The sequence below is a fragment of the Tauraco erythrolophus genome, chromosome 2, assembly GCF_009769465.1.
Source record: "Tauraco erythrolophus isolate bTauEry1 chromosome 2, bTauEry1.pri, whole genome shotgun sequence".
Classification (NCBI taxonomy): Eukaryota; Metazoa; Chordata; class Aves; order Musophagiformes; family Musophagidae; genus Tauraco; species Tauraco erythrolophus.
Window position 1 is genome coordinate 13,317,219 of NC_141466.1, and position 20,171 is coordinate 13,337,389.

A 20,171-nucleotide genomic window follows, 5' to 3' on the forward strand; every position below is an offset into this window, starting at 1 on the left:
CAGCCCAACTCTGAACACTTTATTCCCTTGTAACACACCGGGAGAGGTGACCAGACCGCCATGGCGACACAGGCAGCCGGGCCGCTGCGGGCAGACCGGCGCCTCTCCCACACACAAGCTCAGGGACCACGACCCCGATCGCGCATTCCCGGGCAGCGCTGGCGGCGGGAACCCCGCCGAGCCCTCTCCGCCCTCCGGAAGTGACGTACCGCTGCCGTCCGAGCAGCCGGAAGTGCCGCTGGGAGCAGTAAACACCCCGCCGAGGGCTCGCCGCTGCCGCCGCGCTTCCATCTTCGCGGAGCCGGAGCCCGCCGCCGACATGGGCGGCGTCCTGGGTCTCTGCTCCATGGCGAGCTGGGTAAGGTGGCGGGGCGGGCGGGCGCGGCGGTTCCCTGCCCTTCCTCGCCTGTCGCAGGCCTTGAGCGGGGCCGGCAGCTGGCGCTGCCTCTCTCCGGGCCTCGCCCGTCCGCCCCGCGGGCCTTTGTCTCGCAGGGCCGAGGGTTTCTGCGGCGCTGCGCTGCCTTCCCGCCTCCTCGCGCGGGGGGTGCGGGCCTCCTGCCACGCTACAGCCCGGGCTTTCTCCGCCCCGGGCGGCCGCTGCCCCCGCTCCTCGGGGCAGGGCTCTGAGGGAGGCGGGCGCTGGGGCGCGCCCCCGCGGTCATCCCCTTCTCGGGCTTCTCGGGATCTCCAGGGATCCGCCGCAGCCCTTTCGCAGGGGCGATGGGGGGCTGCGTCCTTGTTCGGGCCGGCCGGCTTGTCGCGCAGCTGGTCGCTGCGTAATCCGTGTTACTGCGTGGGAGGTGTTACTGTGTCCGCGGACATTCCCCCTCCCAAAATCTGTAAAGGAGGCAAAATCTGATTAAATGCGTGTGAAGTTCGGCGTTTCTTGCGGGAAAAAGTAAAACTCGCGTGTTTCCCAGACCCTAATCATGACATTTAATTCCTCTTTCTTACGGCTTTGTCTTGAGCAGCTCCACCCTCTGTAGCATCTTTGTCTGACCGAGACATGGTTTTCTCATTGCGCGGTGGTTTGTGGCCATGTTGTCACCACCATGCCGAGCATTGTCAGGTGACTTTTCTTGATAAGGAAACGATAGTTCGAGGTGGTTTTAAAACTGGTAGCACTCTGCATAAAAGCAAAGAAGTCGGTAGAGATCCTGTATGGCAGTCCTTTTTTCAGCTGAGGCGTTGCTGTCTTATTCTTAAGTGATATGTTTCCAAATCTAGTCCCTATGTGAATAGATAGTCAGGGGGATTGTGACTTTTTAGACATTTGGGTTAAAAATGTCAGTGTGATTGTGAAAACCTGAATATTCCATGCAATAATTATCAGACCATACTGGATTAAATGAATTACATACAGTTCACTCACACAGTTTAGTGGTCTAGCAAAACCTTATATTGATTCAAGCTCCTGTTTTTTGTGCTAGCAAAATATATCAACTTCGGTTCCCCTAGTACAGAGTGATATTTTATTAGAGATGATACTTAACTCCTTAATTTCCTCTACAATTCTATGAAATGATCACAGAATTGGTAGCTCTGTATGAGCTGAGCTTCCAGGCTGATATTATTTAAATAAGAACCTAGACCACTGATAATATCTTGTTAATGAACTACTGGCAGTGTTCATTTTGCTTTAATTAACATTTTAAACACTACTTAATGGATTAGCCAGTTAGGCTTTAATTACTAGCTGAATATAGTTAACTTAACGTTTTTAATTATTGTGAAATACTAGCGATAGTGTAACTAGATTTTTTTAATTCAAATACTTGAGTTAATATATATTGCATTTTCAAGTGCATAAAGAGCCTTTCTGATAACTGAGTGGTGTTTGTAGCCGTGAAGAATCCCTGTATATTTGCTCTTGGGTTTGAGTGTTTGTTTCTGTACAGAGAAATTCAGCTAATGTCTTTTAGATAAAATGATTTACATGAGCGTGTGATCTTGATTAAGTCAGATTTACCGTGGGCAGCTGATCCCCATGCCTTCCTTTGAAGTACCCAAACAAATAAACTTTTTTTTTGGCTGGCTGTTTTTTTTTTTTTGTTTTATTTATTTATGATCTTTTATTTATTCATTATTATATATTTTATTATTTTATTTATATTATTATTTTTATTATTTTAACTTTTTTTTTGGCTGGTTGGGTTTTTTTTGTGTCTGATATTTTTTTTTTCCCCTGATGCTTTAAAGTGTTGTTTTTCTTTCCACATTAAAACCACAGCCAATCAGCACTTCAAGTCTATGTGATAGTTCTTACAAGAGAAATCTGTCTGCGCTGGTGTCTGAGGATATGTCAGTATAAACACCGTTTGTGGCTCAGAAGGAGAAACTGTGAGCGTGAGGTAGCAGGAGGACCAGATGTAGCAGAGATCCCAGCTATCTGTGGCCGGGATAAGCTGCTTCCTTTTGTCTGGGAAGATGCTTTGGCTGCGTAGCTTCTCCGCAAGGCTGCGAGTTTTGCCGTGCAGAGCTGCACTGGGTAACTGACCTCGGCATCCGGCCTCTCACCTCCATTGCTGCTGGATTTTTTCTGTGGTGGCTCTGCCCTACTGTGCGCTGATCAGGCAGTGTTTCAGTTCACTGTTTTTTAAGAGGGGAGATGAGGGGTGGGATGGGGGAAAGGCATGAAGAGTACTGTCGTCTCACCAGAAGTCTTCTGATCCCGATGACCTAGATCGGTCAGGCAGTGCTGTCTTCTCTCTGCTGAGTCTTGCCTCTATTGTGTTGTTCTCTTGAAATAGCTCAGCTGCTCTTCTGCTTGCTTTAATATTCTCTTATCATGGCAAAGATCTTGATTGAATCAGCTCATTTAAGCATTTGAGTAGGGATGATGTAGCTAAAACCTGACTAGGCCCAGCGAGGGTGCTGAGTATTTTGCAAATACTTAATTCAGTATATAATCATTTAGCCATTACCCCAGTAAGAAGATTACGCTTGATATTAGAAACTTGTTCTGTGTGCATCAGGGGCTATAACACTTGACTTTCAGTGGGGTTTTTTTGGGTTTCTCTCTCCTCTCTCCTGCAGTATTCATCTTGTTATGTGTTCCTCCTGCAATTTCTGCTGCCCTAGAGAGTGAAGTGGCTGGTTTAGCAGGTACAAATTAACTTGTCTACCCAGTGGGCTGCTTCCAGAATAGGTGTGTGGGTCATCTTTTCTTATTTTGCCTCGGTGAACCCCACCAAGCTGCTGATTTTTCTCTAAAATGTGTAGTTGGTTGGTAGGTCTGAAAATTGCTGGGTGGCAATAGGTTTATGCAGTCATGACTTGGTAGCTGTTGTCTGAGTTTCCTTACATAAACGAGCTCTAAACTAATGGCAGAGTAATGCTTTGTCTACATCTGTGACTAAACTGGGCTTTCACCTGGGAAGTTTAATATTAACTTCGATCTGTGTGGGAGTATTACTGTTTGTATTGTAGTATTTTTGTAGGAGCCGTGCTCTGAATTTAGGAAGAAATAAAGTTACACCAACTATCCTTGTCTTCTCTGCTGAAAACTCAATTCCTTGGGCCAAAAGCACTTTAGTCTCTGTTCTTTTTGAAGTCTGTTACTTTTTGGAAGTGTTTTCGCCAACAGGATAATACTGTTTTATTGGAATGGTACAGACTTTATTCTGTCTTGCCAGAAGAAGGAGGAACTGTGAAGCAATGGATTCATTGCAGAAGCGGCTAACTTGTATAAATAGTATTGGTTATCAATAGGCGTCTCTTACTTGGAGATGTGCATGATCACAGCTTGAGAGGATGAGGTGTTGGGAGGCAAAATGTTTTTAAAGTTGGTGTTGGAGTCAGACACTTGAATGAGTTAATATTGCCTTGGTAGGGCGCGTTGTTTCCGAGCGAGGTGGAGACAGTCATCTTATTTCAGGTACTGCGAGCCTCTCCTCTGTAGAAACATCCAGGATCCATGCATTCCTCTGTGTTCCCCATGACGCACTCAGGAGGAAGCTGCTTGAATTACTTAGGCATTTAACAAGCAGTTTAACACAAGGATTCTCTAGAAAAATTACTTTTATGCTAGATAGTCCTTGCACCAAGTTTTCTCTAGCAGATGAGAAGCTGTTGTCCTGCTCTGCCAAATTCAACCTTTTATGCAGTCATATCTTGAAAAATACTAATGCAGACAGAATTAGCTCCAGAAAGTATATTTTTGAGCAAGAATAGAAATATTATTCACTAGAAAGGTTATTTTGTGTGGGGAGGAAATAGGGAATACTTGTTAGCATAAAATCCTGGTACATCCTAAGTCAATATTTGCCATATATTTCCTGCTTACTAAGCAAAGATGCCCCTGATGCAGTTCCTTGCAGACATAGGTTGGAAGGGACCTCGGAAGAACGTCTAGTCCAGACTTATGTGGGAAAGGGAGCCTAAATGAGATTATCTAGCACCCTGCCCAGTCGTGTCTTGAAAACCTTCAGTGATGGTGACTCTGCCACCTCCCTGAGGATGTTGTTCCAGTGATTGATTGTTCGCACTGTAAAAAATTTTTCTTATCTCAAGGTGAAGCCTCTTCCAGAATTGGCAATTTCATATTATTTGTGCTGCAATGATGCTGAGTGAGGGAGGTGAAAAATGGCAATATGATGTCTTCTACAGGCTGAAATAGTTATAGTGAAAATGTACCTAGTTTTCACGTTTTTTTTTTTAGCAAGGCAAATTTAATAGTGAAGTTTGCTAATTTAAAAATGATTCTGTAGCATATCAGAGTGAAAATTCTTGGCTCCTCCATCCTTGGAGGGGAACACAAGTACAAAAAGAGTACCAGGGAAATTATTTAGGAGACCCAGTTTGTAGGTCCAGTGTATAGGTCTGGTTGAACCTGTAAGAACAGAGAATCTGTGCCTTTTCCTGAGGGCTTCTCAGAAGGCTGCCGAGAGGAGAGCCTTGTGCCAGTCTGTCCGCTCTTCCCTGCGAGCCCCGGGGCTTTTCCGGTGGCAGCAGACTGGTGTTTTTGTTTGTCACATGATGAAATTTTAACATCTCTTTGCATGCCGTCATACTGGGTCATGTGGCGGTGCTGCTGGTCATGTTCTTGTGTGGCTGACAGGGGCGTCTTTGGTGCAGTGATCAACTCCTGTGGCGTCCGTCGCGTGGCGGAGGTGGCCCTGCCTGTGTGTGCGCGGGGCAGGCGCGGGGTGTGACGGCCGTGCATCTTCGTAGGCTCGTCAGTCTGACCTAGCTCAGGTAGGCAGCACGTGGTAACTTCACCTTCCCTGAAGAATGTGTGGCCTCCAAAACTCAGCTGTTAACTGCTCACTGGGATTTCCGTGTCTTCCAGGCAAGAATTTATTTTGTAAATTAAAAAAAAAAAAAAAACACAACAAACTGAAAGATTTTGATTGTACCGTTTCTCTTCTGGCTTATGTTTACTTGTGGAACCTTGTCCTCCTTTTGCTTCCTGAATTGTCACTCAGCAAGTGGCAGAAAATTGTCAAGGGGTGAAGTATGTTTCCCGCTCCCCCCACTGGTGAAATAGCACTGTCTCCTCCCTTTCCTTCTTCCCGCAGTTTTCTCTTGAGGAGTTAAACGCAGGTAAATTTTTGTCCTGTTTCTTTCCCATTATAGCATTACAACTGTGCAGCATTCCTGACCACTTCTGCTGTTGATATCTGGGAGCAGTGACGATACGTGTATCGTGTGTTTGCTTTGTTCCTGCCATTTGTAACTTTTACATTGCGTAAGTTAATTTTGCCAGCTGACAGAATTATGTAGCTGCTAAATACGCAATAATTTGCAGCCTGAGCCTTAGGCTATTATACCTATTGTTTGTGCTCCAGTAATGCTTATAGCCCCAGTGAGGATTGTGGCCCAGCTCTGCCAGGTGCTGGAAGTGTACCTAGATGGCAGTTGTGCTCAGATTTTTTTCCCATGGTGTGTTTAATCTCTGCAGCTGTGGCAGGGGGATGTAGTTGTTAACTAAAAGCAAATCTTTGCGTCTCGTTTAGCTGAAGTGAAGTAAAATTCAGGAGAACAAATGAGCCTGAATCCAGTCTCTATTTCCTCTGAATGCACGAGTGATGACTTTTGACACGGCGCTAGTTTCAGCGTACAGCAGTGCGTTAGGAAGCTCTGCCAGGGTTGTTAGGGAGCTCCGTAACGTGCTGCAGGGACTTGTCTGCACTAGTGATGAGATGCGTAGGGTGAGTCACTTGCCATCATAACTTTGGTGATTGACACAGCCTCATTAAATGTTGAAAAACTTGTTAAAGAGTTTGCTTTATGTTCTGTCTCTCTGTCAGATACCGTGCTTATGTGGAAGTGCCCCGTGCCTGCTCTGCCGATGCTGCCCCAGTGGAAACAACTCTACCATAACGCGGCTGATTTACGCGTTCTTTTTACTTCTTGGCGTGAGTGTCGCCTGCGTGATGCTAATACCAGGCATGGAAGAACAGCTGAAGAAGGTCAGGTTACTTCTTTGCTAACATATTTGGTAGAACAAATGTCACAAATAATTGTAAATGACAGCTTGAAAGCCTGGTTTTTATTTAGAGATATGTAATTGTGCTGCCGTCTCTGGTTCACAGTCACCATTAATTTGATTGTAGATCAGATAAACAAAGAACTCATGGGACAATCACAGCGTAGATGAAAAGCACTATTTAGAAGTAAAGTTGCATCTCTTCTTTAATAGCTCAGAGCAGAAAAAATTAAATCTTGTATCAAACAAGAAAATGTAATTATCTATGTGAAGCTTTAAATTATATGTTCTTGAGATGCTGTATTTGTGGCACTTAATTGATTTTGATTGTTGTTAATAAACCAAAAAAATAACCACAATCTGAGATGCCTTCTAGTTTCATTGTGCTGTGCTACTTAAAACTCAAGTTTAAAGTCTGAAAATGCATAACAAAAGTATTTTTCACTAGTGAGAGCATATTTCACTAAGGAAATTAGGAAATGCTTGTAGGATTTTACAGTTTGTTAGTTAGATGAAGATACGATAATGCATGTAAAATTATAGAGTGATAATTTGAGTTATGGGAGGTCTTACAGGTTCACTAACTTGGGTAGCATGTGCTTTGGTTCTGCTAGCCTTCGTTTTGCTGTCTTTAGTTTTTTTTCTAGTAGATAGTGACTTCTGTTAGGCATGCTTTTGATTTTCTTTCCTCCAAAAGATTAATCTGTAAATATTTATTTCAGTGTGGGTAGTAACCACATTAGAGCTTCAGTGAGAGCCATGTTAGTCACCTAGGAAAGAAAATTGCAGCCTTCTGGAGTATGATTTGACTTCAGAAAGGTGTTGCTTGTGTCCTGGTGGTGACTGGAAAGGATGTTCTCAGCTGTTCTGTATGGAATTTACAGATACTTCTAATTGATGGCGATGTTACTTTTTGGGGGGAGGCTGTTTCTATTTTAAAGAGATGTAGGCAGGCTGCCTTCTCCTGGCTATGGCACGAGCCTGATAGTAACTGCCAAGGCAAATTTACCAAATCCGAGATCTTTTATTTACCTCCTGATTCAGATCAACAAGTGAAACTGCATTTCTTTGAGAAGTTCTGAAATTGCTAATAACGAAAAACCCTCCGCTGTTAATTATACTTTGGTTTTGTTTAGAATTTGCCTGTGTGGGATTTTTTTTTCCTTGAATGCGTTTAATGTTTTGATTGGACTGGACTAACAATACAGCCCTTCAGTATGATGTTTTCTAGCAATGTTAATAGTTGCGTTGCTACAATATTAATTGTGTATTAATAAATGACTAATGTATTTACTCGCAGGAGGCCTTTTACAGATCACTTAAGTATCTTGTATTTATCACAGATTCCTGGATTTTGTGATGGAGGGATGGGAACAACTATTCCTGGCGTGCACGGCCACGTGAATTGCGATGTACTGGTTGGGTACAAAGCCGTGTACCGTGTGTGCTTTGGTATGGCCATGTTCTTCCTTCTCTTCTCCTTGCTGATGATCAAAGTGAAGAGTAGCAACGACCCAAGAGCAGCGGTGCACAATGGGTAAGATACAGAAATGAGAACTGAAATGGGTGGTGTGTGCATTTGAGACACTGCAGCTGTGGAAAAAAGCCTGTGGCTGAGCATGCTGGTCAAATTTACTGTTCCACGAACAAAGGATTCATAGTAGCTAGAGGAGTGTTGTTGCAGTAGAGGGCATTCAAATTAGAGTTCTTAGACATGGCAAATTATTTTTTTTAAGAGGAAAAGATACACGTGGCTATCGCTTTCCAGAGCCTGAACTATTACAATGGATAATCTGTCCGGAGGTGCCCCAAGGTTAGAGATTCTGCTTTGTCCAAAGGTGACGAAATTCAGAGTTGAGTAGTGGTACTAAGTTTCATTCCACTGAAATCTTTTCAATAAATAGAAAGATTAAAAAGTGTCATCTGTCCTCTAGGAATTACAAACATGAAAATGAAGAGAAGTGTAAGGGCTTGCTCTTTTCAGAACAGTTTTATTTTAAAGATTATAACAGTTATATGTAGATATATAACATACCTTTTCTCCCCTGCATAAACAAGAGTGAGTTATGTATTTAGTTTCTGAGCTTCCCAGTAAATTTTATTTTGTATTTCATTATAATTAGGATTATCAGATGGAAGAGAAGAGTGGAATTTCAGCTTGCGGGTTGACACAAGTGGTAGTTTTCATCCAGGCTCAGCCTATGTGTGATGTAGCTTCTTGAACCAAGGAGATGTAAATATTTACAATAGGGCATGGCACCAAAAAGCTTAAAACCATTTATGGTGCCTAGTCTTGGTCCTCACAGTGATTGTTTAGACGACTACTTCAAAATGGTTTTGTTAAACGGAAGCTATGAACACCTAAGCTATAAAAATGAAGTAATTTTATTTCATATTCAGTATAATAAGATTAAACAGTTCTAGCATAAAATGGGAAAAATCTTCAAATTATTTCTGTAGGGAAAAGAAAATAATGAAGAGTGAGCAGAATATTGCTTTGTTTACTTCTTTGATCTGTTTTGGTCTGAAGAGAAAGAGACGAGGTGCAGTGTTAAGGTGCGTTAGCAGCAGTAACTCCGTTCAGCCTTTCCCTCTGCCCTGCTGTGTTCAGCAGAGCACTTGTAACAAGCAAGAACATCATGATTCAGGTGCATTCTGTATCAACACTTTGTGGGTTTTTTTTTTTTCCTTTTGTGGTGGGGTGGTTTTTTTTGTTTTGTTTTGGTTGTTTTTTTTTTTTACAATAAAAGGCACCTTTTACTTGATGAGGAATTTTTTACCTAAAATGGCTTCTTGTGTTTGAGATCTTCTTGCTACCCTTATCTGGTGTCGTGCTCTCCAGTACAAATTCTGGTAGTGTTTATGCAACTTACAGCAGTTTACTCTTCTTAGCCAATCTAGTGTCAGCACTAGGATAAAAAGAAAAATGATACTCATTAACTGTTACTGGTAAAATATTTAATAATGTTACTTCCAACACTTCCGTGATAACTAGTTGCCTCAATAGTGTACATTGCAGGTGACTTTATGAAAAATGGCTTTTGATTTTTGAAATTGTGTGTGTTTTCAGTAATACTTTGCAATGTTATCTGTCAGTGAGTTGAAATAGTCAGAGTATTAGGTTTCCCATGCATGTGTACTAACTTTTTCATACTTGCATTCAAGTTAAGCCCAGTAATGTGGTCCAGTGCCAACGTTTGCCTTTGCTTTTGTAGCAGTGGTGAGAATGGTTTTTTGTCTCATGTTAATAATAATAGAAAAAAATCAGTTATAATGTATTCACAGGCTTGTTGCTGGCTTGCACAGTGTCATGGTTTAGCCCAGCCAGCAGCTAAGCCACCATGCAGCTGCTCACTACTGCTTTCCTTCTCTGCTCCTCCGCTAATTTCCATGGGTGGCAGGGGGGCCGCTGCCATCTCACCACGGGCTGCAGGGAATCTCAGCTCCAGCACACCTCCTCCCGCTCCATCTCCACTGACATTGGTGTCTGTGTGGCCGTTTCTCTCAGATCTCAGTCCTCTCTCTGCTGCAGCTGTACTGGGCCCAAATGGCCCCACGAACCTTGGCACTCCCGGCAGGATGAACTCTGCCCAGTGGGTGCCTTGGGAATGGGCACTTCGGAGCTCTCCAAGCTCCACTGCCGCGGCCATTTCCAGTCACGTTGCAATAGCCGAGCATGGGCAGCTGCCTGCCTGGGAGGCTAGGGGGCCAGCCCCCCACCACTCCCTGCTCTTCACTGTAGGTCCAGCCCAGTTCGGGCTCCTTTGTCCCCTTCTTAAATCGGGCATTCGCAGAGGCACTGATCGGCTCAGCCCTGGTCAGAGGTGTGGGGGGTTCCAACCTGGCCAGAGGTGGTCTGACTGATTTTGGAGCCAGGTAAGGTTCTTGCATCTCCTTACAGGGGCTGTCTCTGAAGCCCCTGCCCTGCTGCCGAAAGCCCACTGCATAAACCCAGCACACACAGAATGCGTAGCAGCTGTAGGTGTTGTTTCAGATGAGTATTTTTGTGCACGTTGTATGAGTAGAATGTTAGGGTACCTTAAAGTCTGGAGTTAGAGATGAAATTTATACAAACTTGAACCTGTTCTTATTTCTGTAATTGGGAATGACATTGATTTTTTTTAAAAAATATAAAAATTTCACACGTGGATTCAAAACTAGCTTTAGTGGGGTATGTATTACACCGTAAGTGTTAGAAGTTAATTCAGCTTTCAAACCGAGTGTAGTCACTTTTCTATATTGCAGTGAATTAGTAATTTTTCCCATCTCTCTCTTGAAGGAAATTAGTCAAGACTGATAGGGAACTCCAGCATGATGTTTTCTGTCATTGTAGGCAGCAACCAGATCATCTACCTTTTTGGTTTAGATATTAAAATCAGGTAGGGATTTTTTTAAACCTGTTTTTCTGATATACAGGCAGTTTAGTAATCTCACTGCTCCAGTTAAAAACCTTCTTAAAAAAAAAACAAACACCAAACCAACAAAAAAAAAAAGCCAAAAAAACCCTCATCAAACACAAAACAAACCAACTTGCAATTACATTCCGCCCTGGCTTCATTTGTAATACGTGAGTGAGATCTCTCTGGGACATATGTCAAACTCTGTATCAGTCTAGCACAGCTTAAGCATAGTTTTCTGGATAACAAAAATCTTGGACAGATAAAATCAGATTTTATCCTACTTCTTTTGAAGTAAGTTAAGAATGAGTGAATGAAAAAAAGCTCTTAAGGATGTGTATTTTGCATACTTTCACATTTTTGTGAATTAGATCAGACTTCAGCAGTTGCCTGACTTTTTTTTTTTATAATTTCCCTTTAGATTCTGGTTCTTCAAATTTGCAACAGCACTTGCAATTAGTGTTGGAGCTTTCTTCATACCAGAGGGACCATTTACAACTGGTAAGGGAATATTGTCTTCCAGTGTATCATGGTGCAATCATAACTGGTTTTAAAACAAACTAAGTGCATGCTGGTGTCTCAGAGTTTTAATTGTAGCTGTGTAACTGCAGTGCTTTTCTGTGTTTAGGGACATTAAGACAGGGTGGTAAATTATCTATGGTTCTGAACTGGTTTTGTTTTATTTCTCTTTCAGTGTGGTTTTATGTAGGTATGGCTGGAGCATTCTGCTTTATTCTTATTCAGCTGGTCTTGCTTATTGACTTTGCCCACTCCTGGAATGAATCTTGGGTGGAAAAAATGGAGGAAGGAAACTCAAGATGTTGGTATGCAGGTAAAGGACCGTACTGCAGTCAAGTTTTAAATTTCAGTGTGTTAAATAGTTATTCACTGTAGTGCATGCTCAGAGTGCAGGATGGTGTAGTGTTCAGCTCTGCTGTCTTGCTGTCCTTTTAATGTCAGCTCAGATAAGGAGGGAGGAAGAGCCAGGGGAGGGGCAGCACCCTGAGAGCAGGGTGTCAGTTTATGATAGCAGAGAAGTGGCATTTGCAGGTTTTTGGTTATTTTTTTTTCCAGCCATAGGTTTTGTTACACCTTAGTGCTGATTAAAACCAAACTAGCCTGTTCTGTTTCATGTTGAGCATAAACATCTCAAATATTTGTTTTTTCATTCTGTCTGCTGGTCGGTTGTTGTTCTTCAAAGGTATATGCTGAGTGAAAGGCCAAGATAGTGAAGGAGAGTACAAGCCATCTCACTGGAGAAATGATAGATCAATTTTAATAAAGCCTTTCAGATGTGATAATTTAGGTGCAGACAGCACAGATTGTCTTTGTGCAGTGGCCACTTCACTCTTGAATGTTTTTAATAAGATGGAATTTGGAAATAAGGTTTTGTTTTTCCTTCTCTTGGAGATAGTTCCTCAGTTTCTGTTTTAAGCTTTTAGTCAACATGTGTGTAGTACAACTGTGTTCCTTCATGCTTGCTGCTCATGGTTGCTGTTAGAGCACTGGAGTATCATGTATGGCTTCAAGCTTCCCATTTATTGTGTTCTTTCTTTTTAACACCTCAGAGTATTGAGAAGAACTTATTTGCTTTAAATTTCAGTGCCCAGAGCTGCTCTTTAATTGTCATTGCATACTGTATCCAAAACTTGGTAATCATGCAGTATTATTTCAGTTGTACTGCTCTCCGTTATTAACCAGTTTAACTCTGTTTCTGTCTCTTTCACAGCTCTGCTGTCAGCTACAGCTGTCAATTATCTGCTGTCTCTAGTAGCTATTGTCTTGTTTTACGTTTATTACACTCATCCAGAAGGTTGTTCTGAAAACAAGACTTTCATCAGTGTTAATATGCTGCTGTGTATTGGTGCTTCTGTAATGTCAATTCTGCCAAAGATTCAGGTATGGTTTTAATTCTCTTACCTTTTAGGGTTGGTTTTGTGGTTTTTTTTTTTTTTTTTTTTTTTTTTGTGTTATCAGCCCCAGAAACCTCTAATATAATTGAACCCCAGACTTTTAATTGCCTAACTTTGCTGTTTCGTGACTATTTCCTATAGGAGTCTCAGCCACGATCTGGTTTGCTGCAGTCTTCTGTGATCACAATTTACACCATGTATTTGACTTGGTCAGCTATGACCAATGAACCAGGTAAGTGCAGGAGCAGTATTTGGCTTTTTGGGTAACCAGTTCACCAGTAAATGCTATCTTGACAATTTTGCAAGGCAGCATTAGAATGGGGTACTATAATGCATGCAGGTTAGAGCCAGGACTTACTGGTTTGTGTTCTCCCACCCCAACTTTCTGTAATAACACTGAAGAAATAATTCTTCCAAAGGTAATGTGTTTTTCACTTGATCTTAGTGTATTGTATGGAAGAATATCTACTTATGGGCAGGATTGCAGTATTCTAAAGCTTAGATTGTGCAGATTACCACAACTCTTTCAAGGTGTCTGGAAGGTTCATCTCCCTGCCAAGTTTCAAGTTTCTTAAACCGGTGACTGAGATGCTACTGATTGTATTTTTCCAAACTGGGGATATAAAAAAATGTATTAATAAACGTTTACAGTGCTTCTTGTGTCTGAAAACAGCTGAGCATCTTAAAAAAACCACCTTAATTAATTAATTAAATTCAGAAATTCTGGTGATTAAAACAAACTGCCACATGTTGATTTTGGTGTTTTTAATTGGGTCTCTGACTCTTTTATCTTAATTATGGACAAATGTTTTGTGGATCAGCATACATATGACTCATATCTAATTTGTGCAGTAATTATGGGGAAATAATTAAAATCTACTACTTTCAGCTGTTTCATCTGTGTTATCTGTGGATGCTGTGGGTTGGGGACGATTGATAATATGAAAATTAGTTTGTAGGATTCTTTTCCAACTCTGAGGTGACTCTGGCATCCCATCTACAGAGTATACGTTTGTCAAACTTGTTTTCTAGCAGTAGAGTTTCTAAAGTTTAATATGCAGAGCATTTTTGTTTTGTTGCATCTAATTATATGAGATGGAACAGTAAAGCAGTTGATGCATGTCTTTATATGAGTTTAAAATCCTTTTCTGCTCAGAGAGACAGATTTTTATGCCACATACTGTCATTTGCCTGCTTTAGAGAGACTCAGTAGGCTAAAATTAGATTCAAGGCTTTTTTACTTCAAGCCTGTCACAGTCACAAAGTTCCTTTCTATTAACTGTGCCTTCAGTGTGGAAATATCCCCTAAGTGTTTGTTCTGTTCTTGTTTTATGCAAGTTCTGATGTGATTTCCCCACAGACAGGCGCTGTAACCCAAGTTTGCTCAGCATCATTGGTTCAACAGCACCACCGTTCCCACCCAGGGTCAGGTCGTTCAGTGGTGGGATGCACAAGGAATTGTAGGACTGGTTTTGTTTTTGCTGTGTGTTCTCTATTCAAGGTAAGATTCCTTTAAAAAAAAAAAAAAAATCCTGTTAACTTCTACTAATTCTCATTGGCAGATACTGATTTGTATTTATTTGGGTAACCATACCGTGTCCTTTCCTGTCAAATACAGCATCCGAACATCCAACAATAGCCAAGTTAACAAGCTGATGCTGACCAGTGATGAATCTACACTGATAGAGGATGGAATGCCCAGGAGTGATGGCTCCCTTGATGATGGAGATGACGTTCACCGAGCCATAGATAATGAGAGGGATGGAGTTACTTACAGTTACTCCTTCTTTCATTTCATGCTTTTCCTGGCATCGCTGTATATCATGATGACACTTACCAACTGGTACAGGTATTTACCCATTGATAATATGTTGTGCTAATAATGAGCATACAGGGTGCTGTCTTTTGCTGGACAAGGAAGCATAACTTGTGTGCTGTGGGGAATGTAGGTCTTGAATGGGACTTCTCAAGGGAAGTATACTGCTTGATCTACATCAAATGAATTGTGTTTGAAAATCGCAGTAGCCAACCTTGTTCACAAGTGCCTATCATATTTTCGGATGATTCTCATGATTCCCTGGTCTGCTGAAATATGTCCTGCTGAAGTGAACAGGATAGAGTCTTAAATTCTGTAACAACCAAATATAAGTAAGCACCAGGCCCATGTCTGGTACAGAGAGCTGGAAGAAGGAGAGATAGGACATGTTGTATCAGCAGGTTGAAGGAGTCCCATCTACTCAGCACTAGTGACACCACACCTGAAGTGTTGCGTCCAGTCCTGGGCTCCCCAGTACAATGGAGACATGAACACACTGGAGAGTCCAGGAAAGGGCCACAAGGATGATGAAGGGACTTGGAGAATCTGTTATATGAGGAGAGGTTGAGAGAGCTGGGACTGGTCAGCCTAGGGAAGAGAAGGCTCAGGGCGATCTTACCAATGTGCATAAATACCTGAAGGGAGCGTGCAAAGAGGACAGAGCCAGGCTCTTGTCCATGACAGGACCAGAGGCAATGGGCACAGACTGAAACATGGGAGGTTCCCCCTGAACGTAGGAAACGCATTTTAATTGAAGGAGTGACTGAGCACTGGCACAGGTTGCCCAGGGAGGTTGTGGAGTCTCCATTCTTGGGAGATACTCAAAAGCTGTCTGGGCATAGTCCTGGTTAGCTGGTGTTCTCAGGGTCCCAGTTTGAGCAAGGGGGTTAGACCAGATGACCTTCAGAGATCCCTGCCAACATCAGCCAGTCTGACAGGGTCTGGTGGAAGGAAATTAGGTTGTCTGCTCCCTGAAAAAATCATCACAATGAAATAATCCTCCCATGTTATGTTAACAGCTTGAGTAGATGCTCTTCAGAGTTTAAAAATACAAATTATGGTCTCTAGGATTTGTTAAAGGACAATTTGTATCAAAATAGCGACACTAGGTGTTTCCTTCAAAAGGAACTTTTAATATGCCGTGGATTTGATTTGCAGCGCTGCTTGGGTCAATATGACATCAAGATTATTAGTTCTTCTAGGAGTTGTCTTTTGGCAAGGTGTCGTGGTTTTTTTTTTTGGACTGAGGGTCGAGACAAGAACCGAAAGGGAGCACCCACCAAATATGGTCTCGGGCAAAACATGACTCAGGCTTTCTTCATAAAAACAAAACAATTTATTAACAGTTACTTAACAGGAGACAAGGGAACGAAACCGGTTACTTGAGAGGAGAAAAGAGAAAACAAGGCCCGATCTTAAAACAACACCTCCCCACCCCCTATTTTCCTTTCGTTCCTGGCTCTGCCTTCCCCCCAGCGGCGCAGGGAGACAGGGAATGGGGGAGTACAGGTCAGTTCATCCATGTTGTTCACTGCCGCTCCTTTCTTAAAGGAGGAGGAGTCTTTACACCATTTTTCCCTTGCTTCGGTGGATCCCCTACTCACAAAGAAAAAGTCCCCAAACTTTTCCAAAGTAAGTTCTGCCCGGAGGATTGCAATCCTTCCCCATGGATCGCACCAGTTCGGGCTTTACCAGTCTCGGCCTCTTAGGGAGCTGCTGCCACTCGCGTCGGCGTGGGTCGTCCCACGGTCTCCAGATGCCTCCACGACCTCGTCGTGCATTCCATGCCCCATTATCAACAGTACCTGGTCACGCATCCCCTGCTCCACGACCTCTCCTGGGCTCAGGCATCTCCTTCCCGACGTGGGTTTCTCCACGGGCCACAAGTGGGTCGCTGCTCTGCCGAGTACACCCTGGCTGCAGGGGGGCCGCCTGCCATCTCACACCGATTTGCAAGGGAAGCCTCAGCTCCAGCACACCTCCTCCTGCTCCATCTTTGCTGACCTGGTCGTTGTGGTTGTCTTCTCTTAGATATTAATCCTCTCTGGGGAAGCTCGGCCCGGTGGGCACCCCGGGAGTGAGGCGCTTACCGAGTCCCCCATGCGGCTCCCCCGGCGCCATCTTGAGCACTTGGCGCCAGCCCCCGAGCGGCCGCCGCTCGGCCGGGAGCCGGGAGCGAGGGCAGCGCCCTCCTGCTCTCTCCTCGCTCCTGAGCAAAAAGCCCTTTCCCGCCCCTTTGTCCCAACTTAAATAGGGCAATTCGCAGAGGCGCCGCCTTGGCTCAACCTCCCCCGGGGGGGATGGGACTCAGATCTGGTGGCACAGGGAGCAAATCCCCTCCCCTGCCACCAGAACACCCCCCCACACATCAAACTATCACACAAGGCAAAATGCATTATTTGTGTCTGTAAACACTGTGTTTCATGCCTTTCCACGCATTTGCCTAGAGATTCCTTGTAATTGTTTCTGCCTCTTGACAGCTTCTCTTACTAAATATTTTTTTGGCTGCTACTGGTTTCCACCTTCCTGTGGCACCAGCTTCCAAATGGTGTTTTGTACGGTTTGGTGTGAGCTGCCTGGAAGAAGAAGGGTAGAGATGTCCTTTGAGGTGCGGAGCTGAAGTGAAAAGTGATCTCCTGTGAAAACAGTGTTGAAGAGTGGCTCACTACACAGGTCCGTCATACTGAAACAAAAACTGCAAGTTATCTTTTTTCTTTTCCTTCTTCCACAGTCCGGATTCTTCTTACGAGACAATGACCAGCAAGTGGCCCTCTGTCTGGGTGAAGATATCTTCCAGCTGGATCGGCATCGTGCTGTACGTGTGGACTCTGGTTGCTCCGCTGGTTCTCACAAACCGTGACTTCGACTAAGCCGTGCTGCTCTCCAGGGCGGTTGTGCTAGCTGCACCTTGTCCTTGAAGCAAACAGTGTTCCAGAGAATAGTGCAGTTGTAAATAACGTGTGTGCTGTCCATGTAGTATCCCCTGATTTATTCTGCATGGTTACCTTGAATCATGTCGTTTGTCACATCACTAAAATGACTTTTTCTAGCTGAGCTCAGTGACAATTGCTATGACGGTGGTTTTCATAGGATTACTCCTAGGCCGAGTGCTTTGGAAGCATTAGCTGTAAGATCAAGACCTTCTGGAAGTAGGGTTTTTTTTTCCCCCGATTGCATTAAATAGTTGTAGGAGAAAAAGTGCAAGTGTTAATTAGGGTAACAAAACAGTATTAGATCCGGCTTTGCAAGCGAAGAAGGGGCTGCCTTTGATCCCTGTTGCCTTGATTCCAAAGTAAGTCTTGAGTAAGCGTCATTAGACTCAAAATCCTGCATGTTGGAGTTTCCTGGATGTCTTGCAGCGTTTTGGCACTGACAGCCTGACCTTTTCCTGTGCCAAGCGCAGCAGTACCTTTAGCACAGATGGTAAATGGGGAAACTTGCACCTGAAGCTGCGGAGGAGCTGACGTCCTCCTTGGCGCTGTCGGGTCTGATCTGGCCCATTGCAACGAAGAGGACACTCTGGGGAAAAACTTCCTGGTATCAGATGCTCAGAAGCATGTTTTTAAGGCACTTGTTTACAATGTGCATCTATGTATTATTATTGTTTTTTTAAAGTAGTTTAAATGGGATAGCTGTGCTGTAATTTATTGCTGATTTTTGTATGCCACTTTCTTTCTTGGCTAAGCTACAATCACAGTTTGCAAGGAGCTGAGTGGTAGAAACTGTGTTAGCCCTTTCGAGGGAAATTTGAGTATTGTGGTTAAAAAAAGTGGATGGAAAGGAGCACTGAAGTTACAGTAAGTAAGGGAGGCTTCTGTTAACTGAGGCTTCAGCAAAGCGTTTCTTAATGTATTTGAGGCTCTAAATTTTGAAATCTTTTAAGGTATCAGGTGTTTTGCTTGTTGTCTATTGCCAGAGATGGACTTGAGCCTGGAAAGCCTAAGTCTAGGCATGAGGTAAGACATGAACCTGTTTGATTAAAATACTGTGTAGTTCTCCTGTGCAGTAATGAAATCTTAAATGCTTTTGTGCTTGCTGCTTTGTAACTGAGGTGTGGAAGCTGCAATATTTCTCTCTCTCTCTCTCTTACTTGCTACAACTTGAGACTAGTGCAGCCCGAGGGGGAGTGACCCTGGAGCCTTCGGCAGACGTCATGCTGACCTGTTACGTGGTGTTCATACCGTTACTTCCTGTTGCTAATTGTTCTCTAAGCTTTTGTTTCAATTCTGCACCTAAACACTGATGTTTACTGCCTAAGTCTGACACGTCAGTCAAACTAGAGATGGTAACGGAAGGGTTAGTAAAGGCTTGTAATAATTTGGAATATGTTGTTAACCTTATTAATAAATAAATTTGGATGAAGATGTCCTGTGTAGTGACTTACTGCCAAACGTGGATAGAGTAGGCTTTAATACTGTGTTCTCATCTTCTGCTCCAGGGATGTTTTATAGCCCTTGTTATCTGGGAAGTACCAGCTGCCAGTGGTGCAAAGTACACCTGTGAGGCAGTCAGTCAGTTCCAGGCTCTTTGGGAGATCACATGTAACCCCGTGTGAAGTTTTCCAACAGTTCTCTCTGTGCCTTGTGCATCCACCTCTGAAAATATGACCACACTTGACACTTGTAACTGTATTCCTGCTTCCTCAGCTGCTGCTGTGCTGTATTGCACCTGTGCTTATGGGTAAAACACCTCAATACCAGTTTTCATGGAGCAGCTCCTGAGTCCTCTAACAAATGACTTGTCACCGAGTTAGGAAGATGGATAGCTGTGTCTTTGCATTCAGCTTCTTGTGCAAGTGGCTACACTACGCCTTTAAAAAAACAACAAAAGCAAACATTGAATGCAGGGCCAGAGTTGTGGAAGGTGTTTTCCTGTAGTATGTTTAAAAGGTGCTAAAAACTTCCAGGCTCTGGAAGAGCAAAAGCCCTTTCCCATCCACCCTCATGTTTGTACCAGGCATGATATGTCATGGAATACTGCATTGGCCAGTTAGCCCTCAATCCCAGTCTAAGTTCAAAGGGTGAGGGGAGTTGTGGGTCCTTTGTCCTGGCTATGCTCCCCCCTATCCTGTGTGCTCCTGCGCACTGTCAAGAACATGGGAAGCTGAAAAGTCCTTGAAGTCTTGGTGCCAACTATAAACATCAGAGCACTATAAACATTCTTCTCATAACAGTCCAGTCTAAAATCAGAACACAGCTCTTCTAGCTGCTCAAAAGAACTAACTGTTCCCATCTGAAACCAGACACCCTGTCACTGGAACATGGTACACACTGAGCTTCTCAAAAACTCCCATCTGTGGCTTGTAGGGGCAGAGAGAGAAGAAGCTTTTTATCTTCAGTTATGTTTAACCCTGCTGTTCCATGTTAAATTGAGAGCTGAGGGTGAGGTGATTTAGTTACAAGCATGTCAGCTGCACCTTCACCTGGTGGTGCAGGAACCCCTCTGACACGCAGCTGTGGGACACAGCTACAGTAAGGGCAGTTGAATAAACATGGCAGACTTGGGTAAGGGTGACAATGGAAATGCCCCTTTTGTGCAGAGGCGGAGCTCCTCCCCTGCAAGGAAGCTACAGTGCTCTGCAGGAATTTTCAGTAAGAAAACAAAGGAGAAAACAT

General features: G+C 43.5%; 1 protein-coding gene across 1 annotated transcript; it reads left to right on the forward strand.

Moving 5' to 3' along the window:
* The first annotated feature begins 233 nt into the window (after positions 1-233).
* On the forward strand, positions 234-18,920 carry SERINC1 (serine incorporator 1). Its single transcript, XM_086631257.1, is given in 11 exon segments — positions 234-358; positions 6,252-6,413; positions 7,774-7,967; positions 11,249-11,328; positions 11,522-11,659; positions 12,557-12,726; positions 12,882-12,972; positions 14,101-14,136; positions 14,139-14,241; positions 14,359-14,589; positions 17,288-18,920. Coding segments are annotated over 11 exon segments (1,383 nt in total). The 5' UTR covers positions 234-319; the 3' UTR covers positions 17,427-18,920.
* Positions 18,921-20,171: the final 1,251 nt, after the last annotated feature.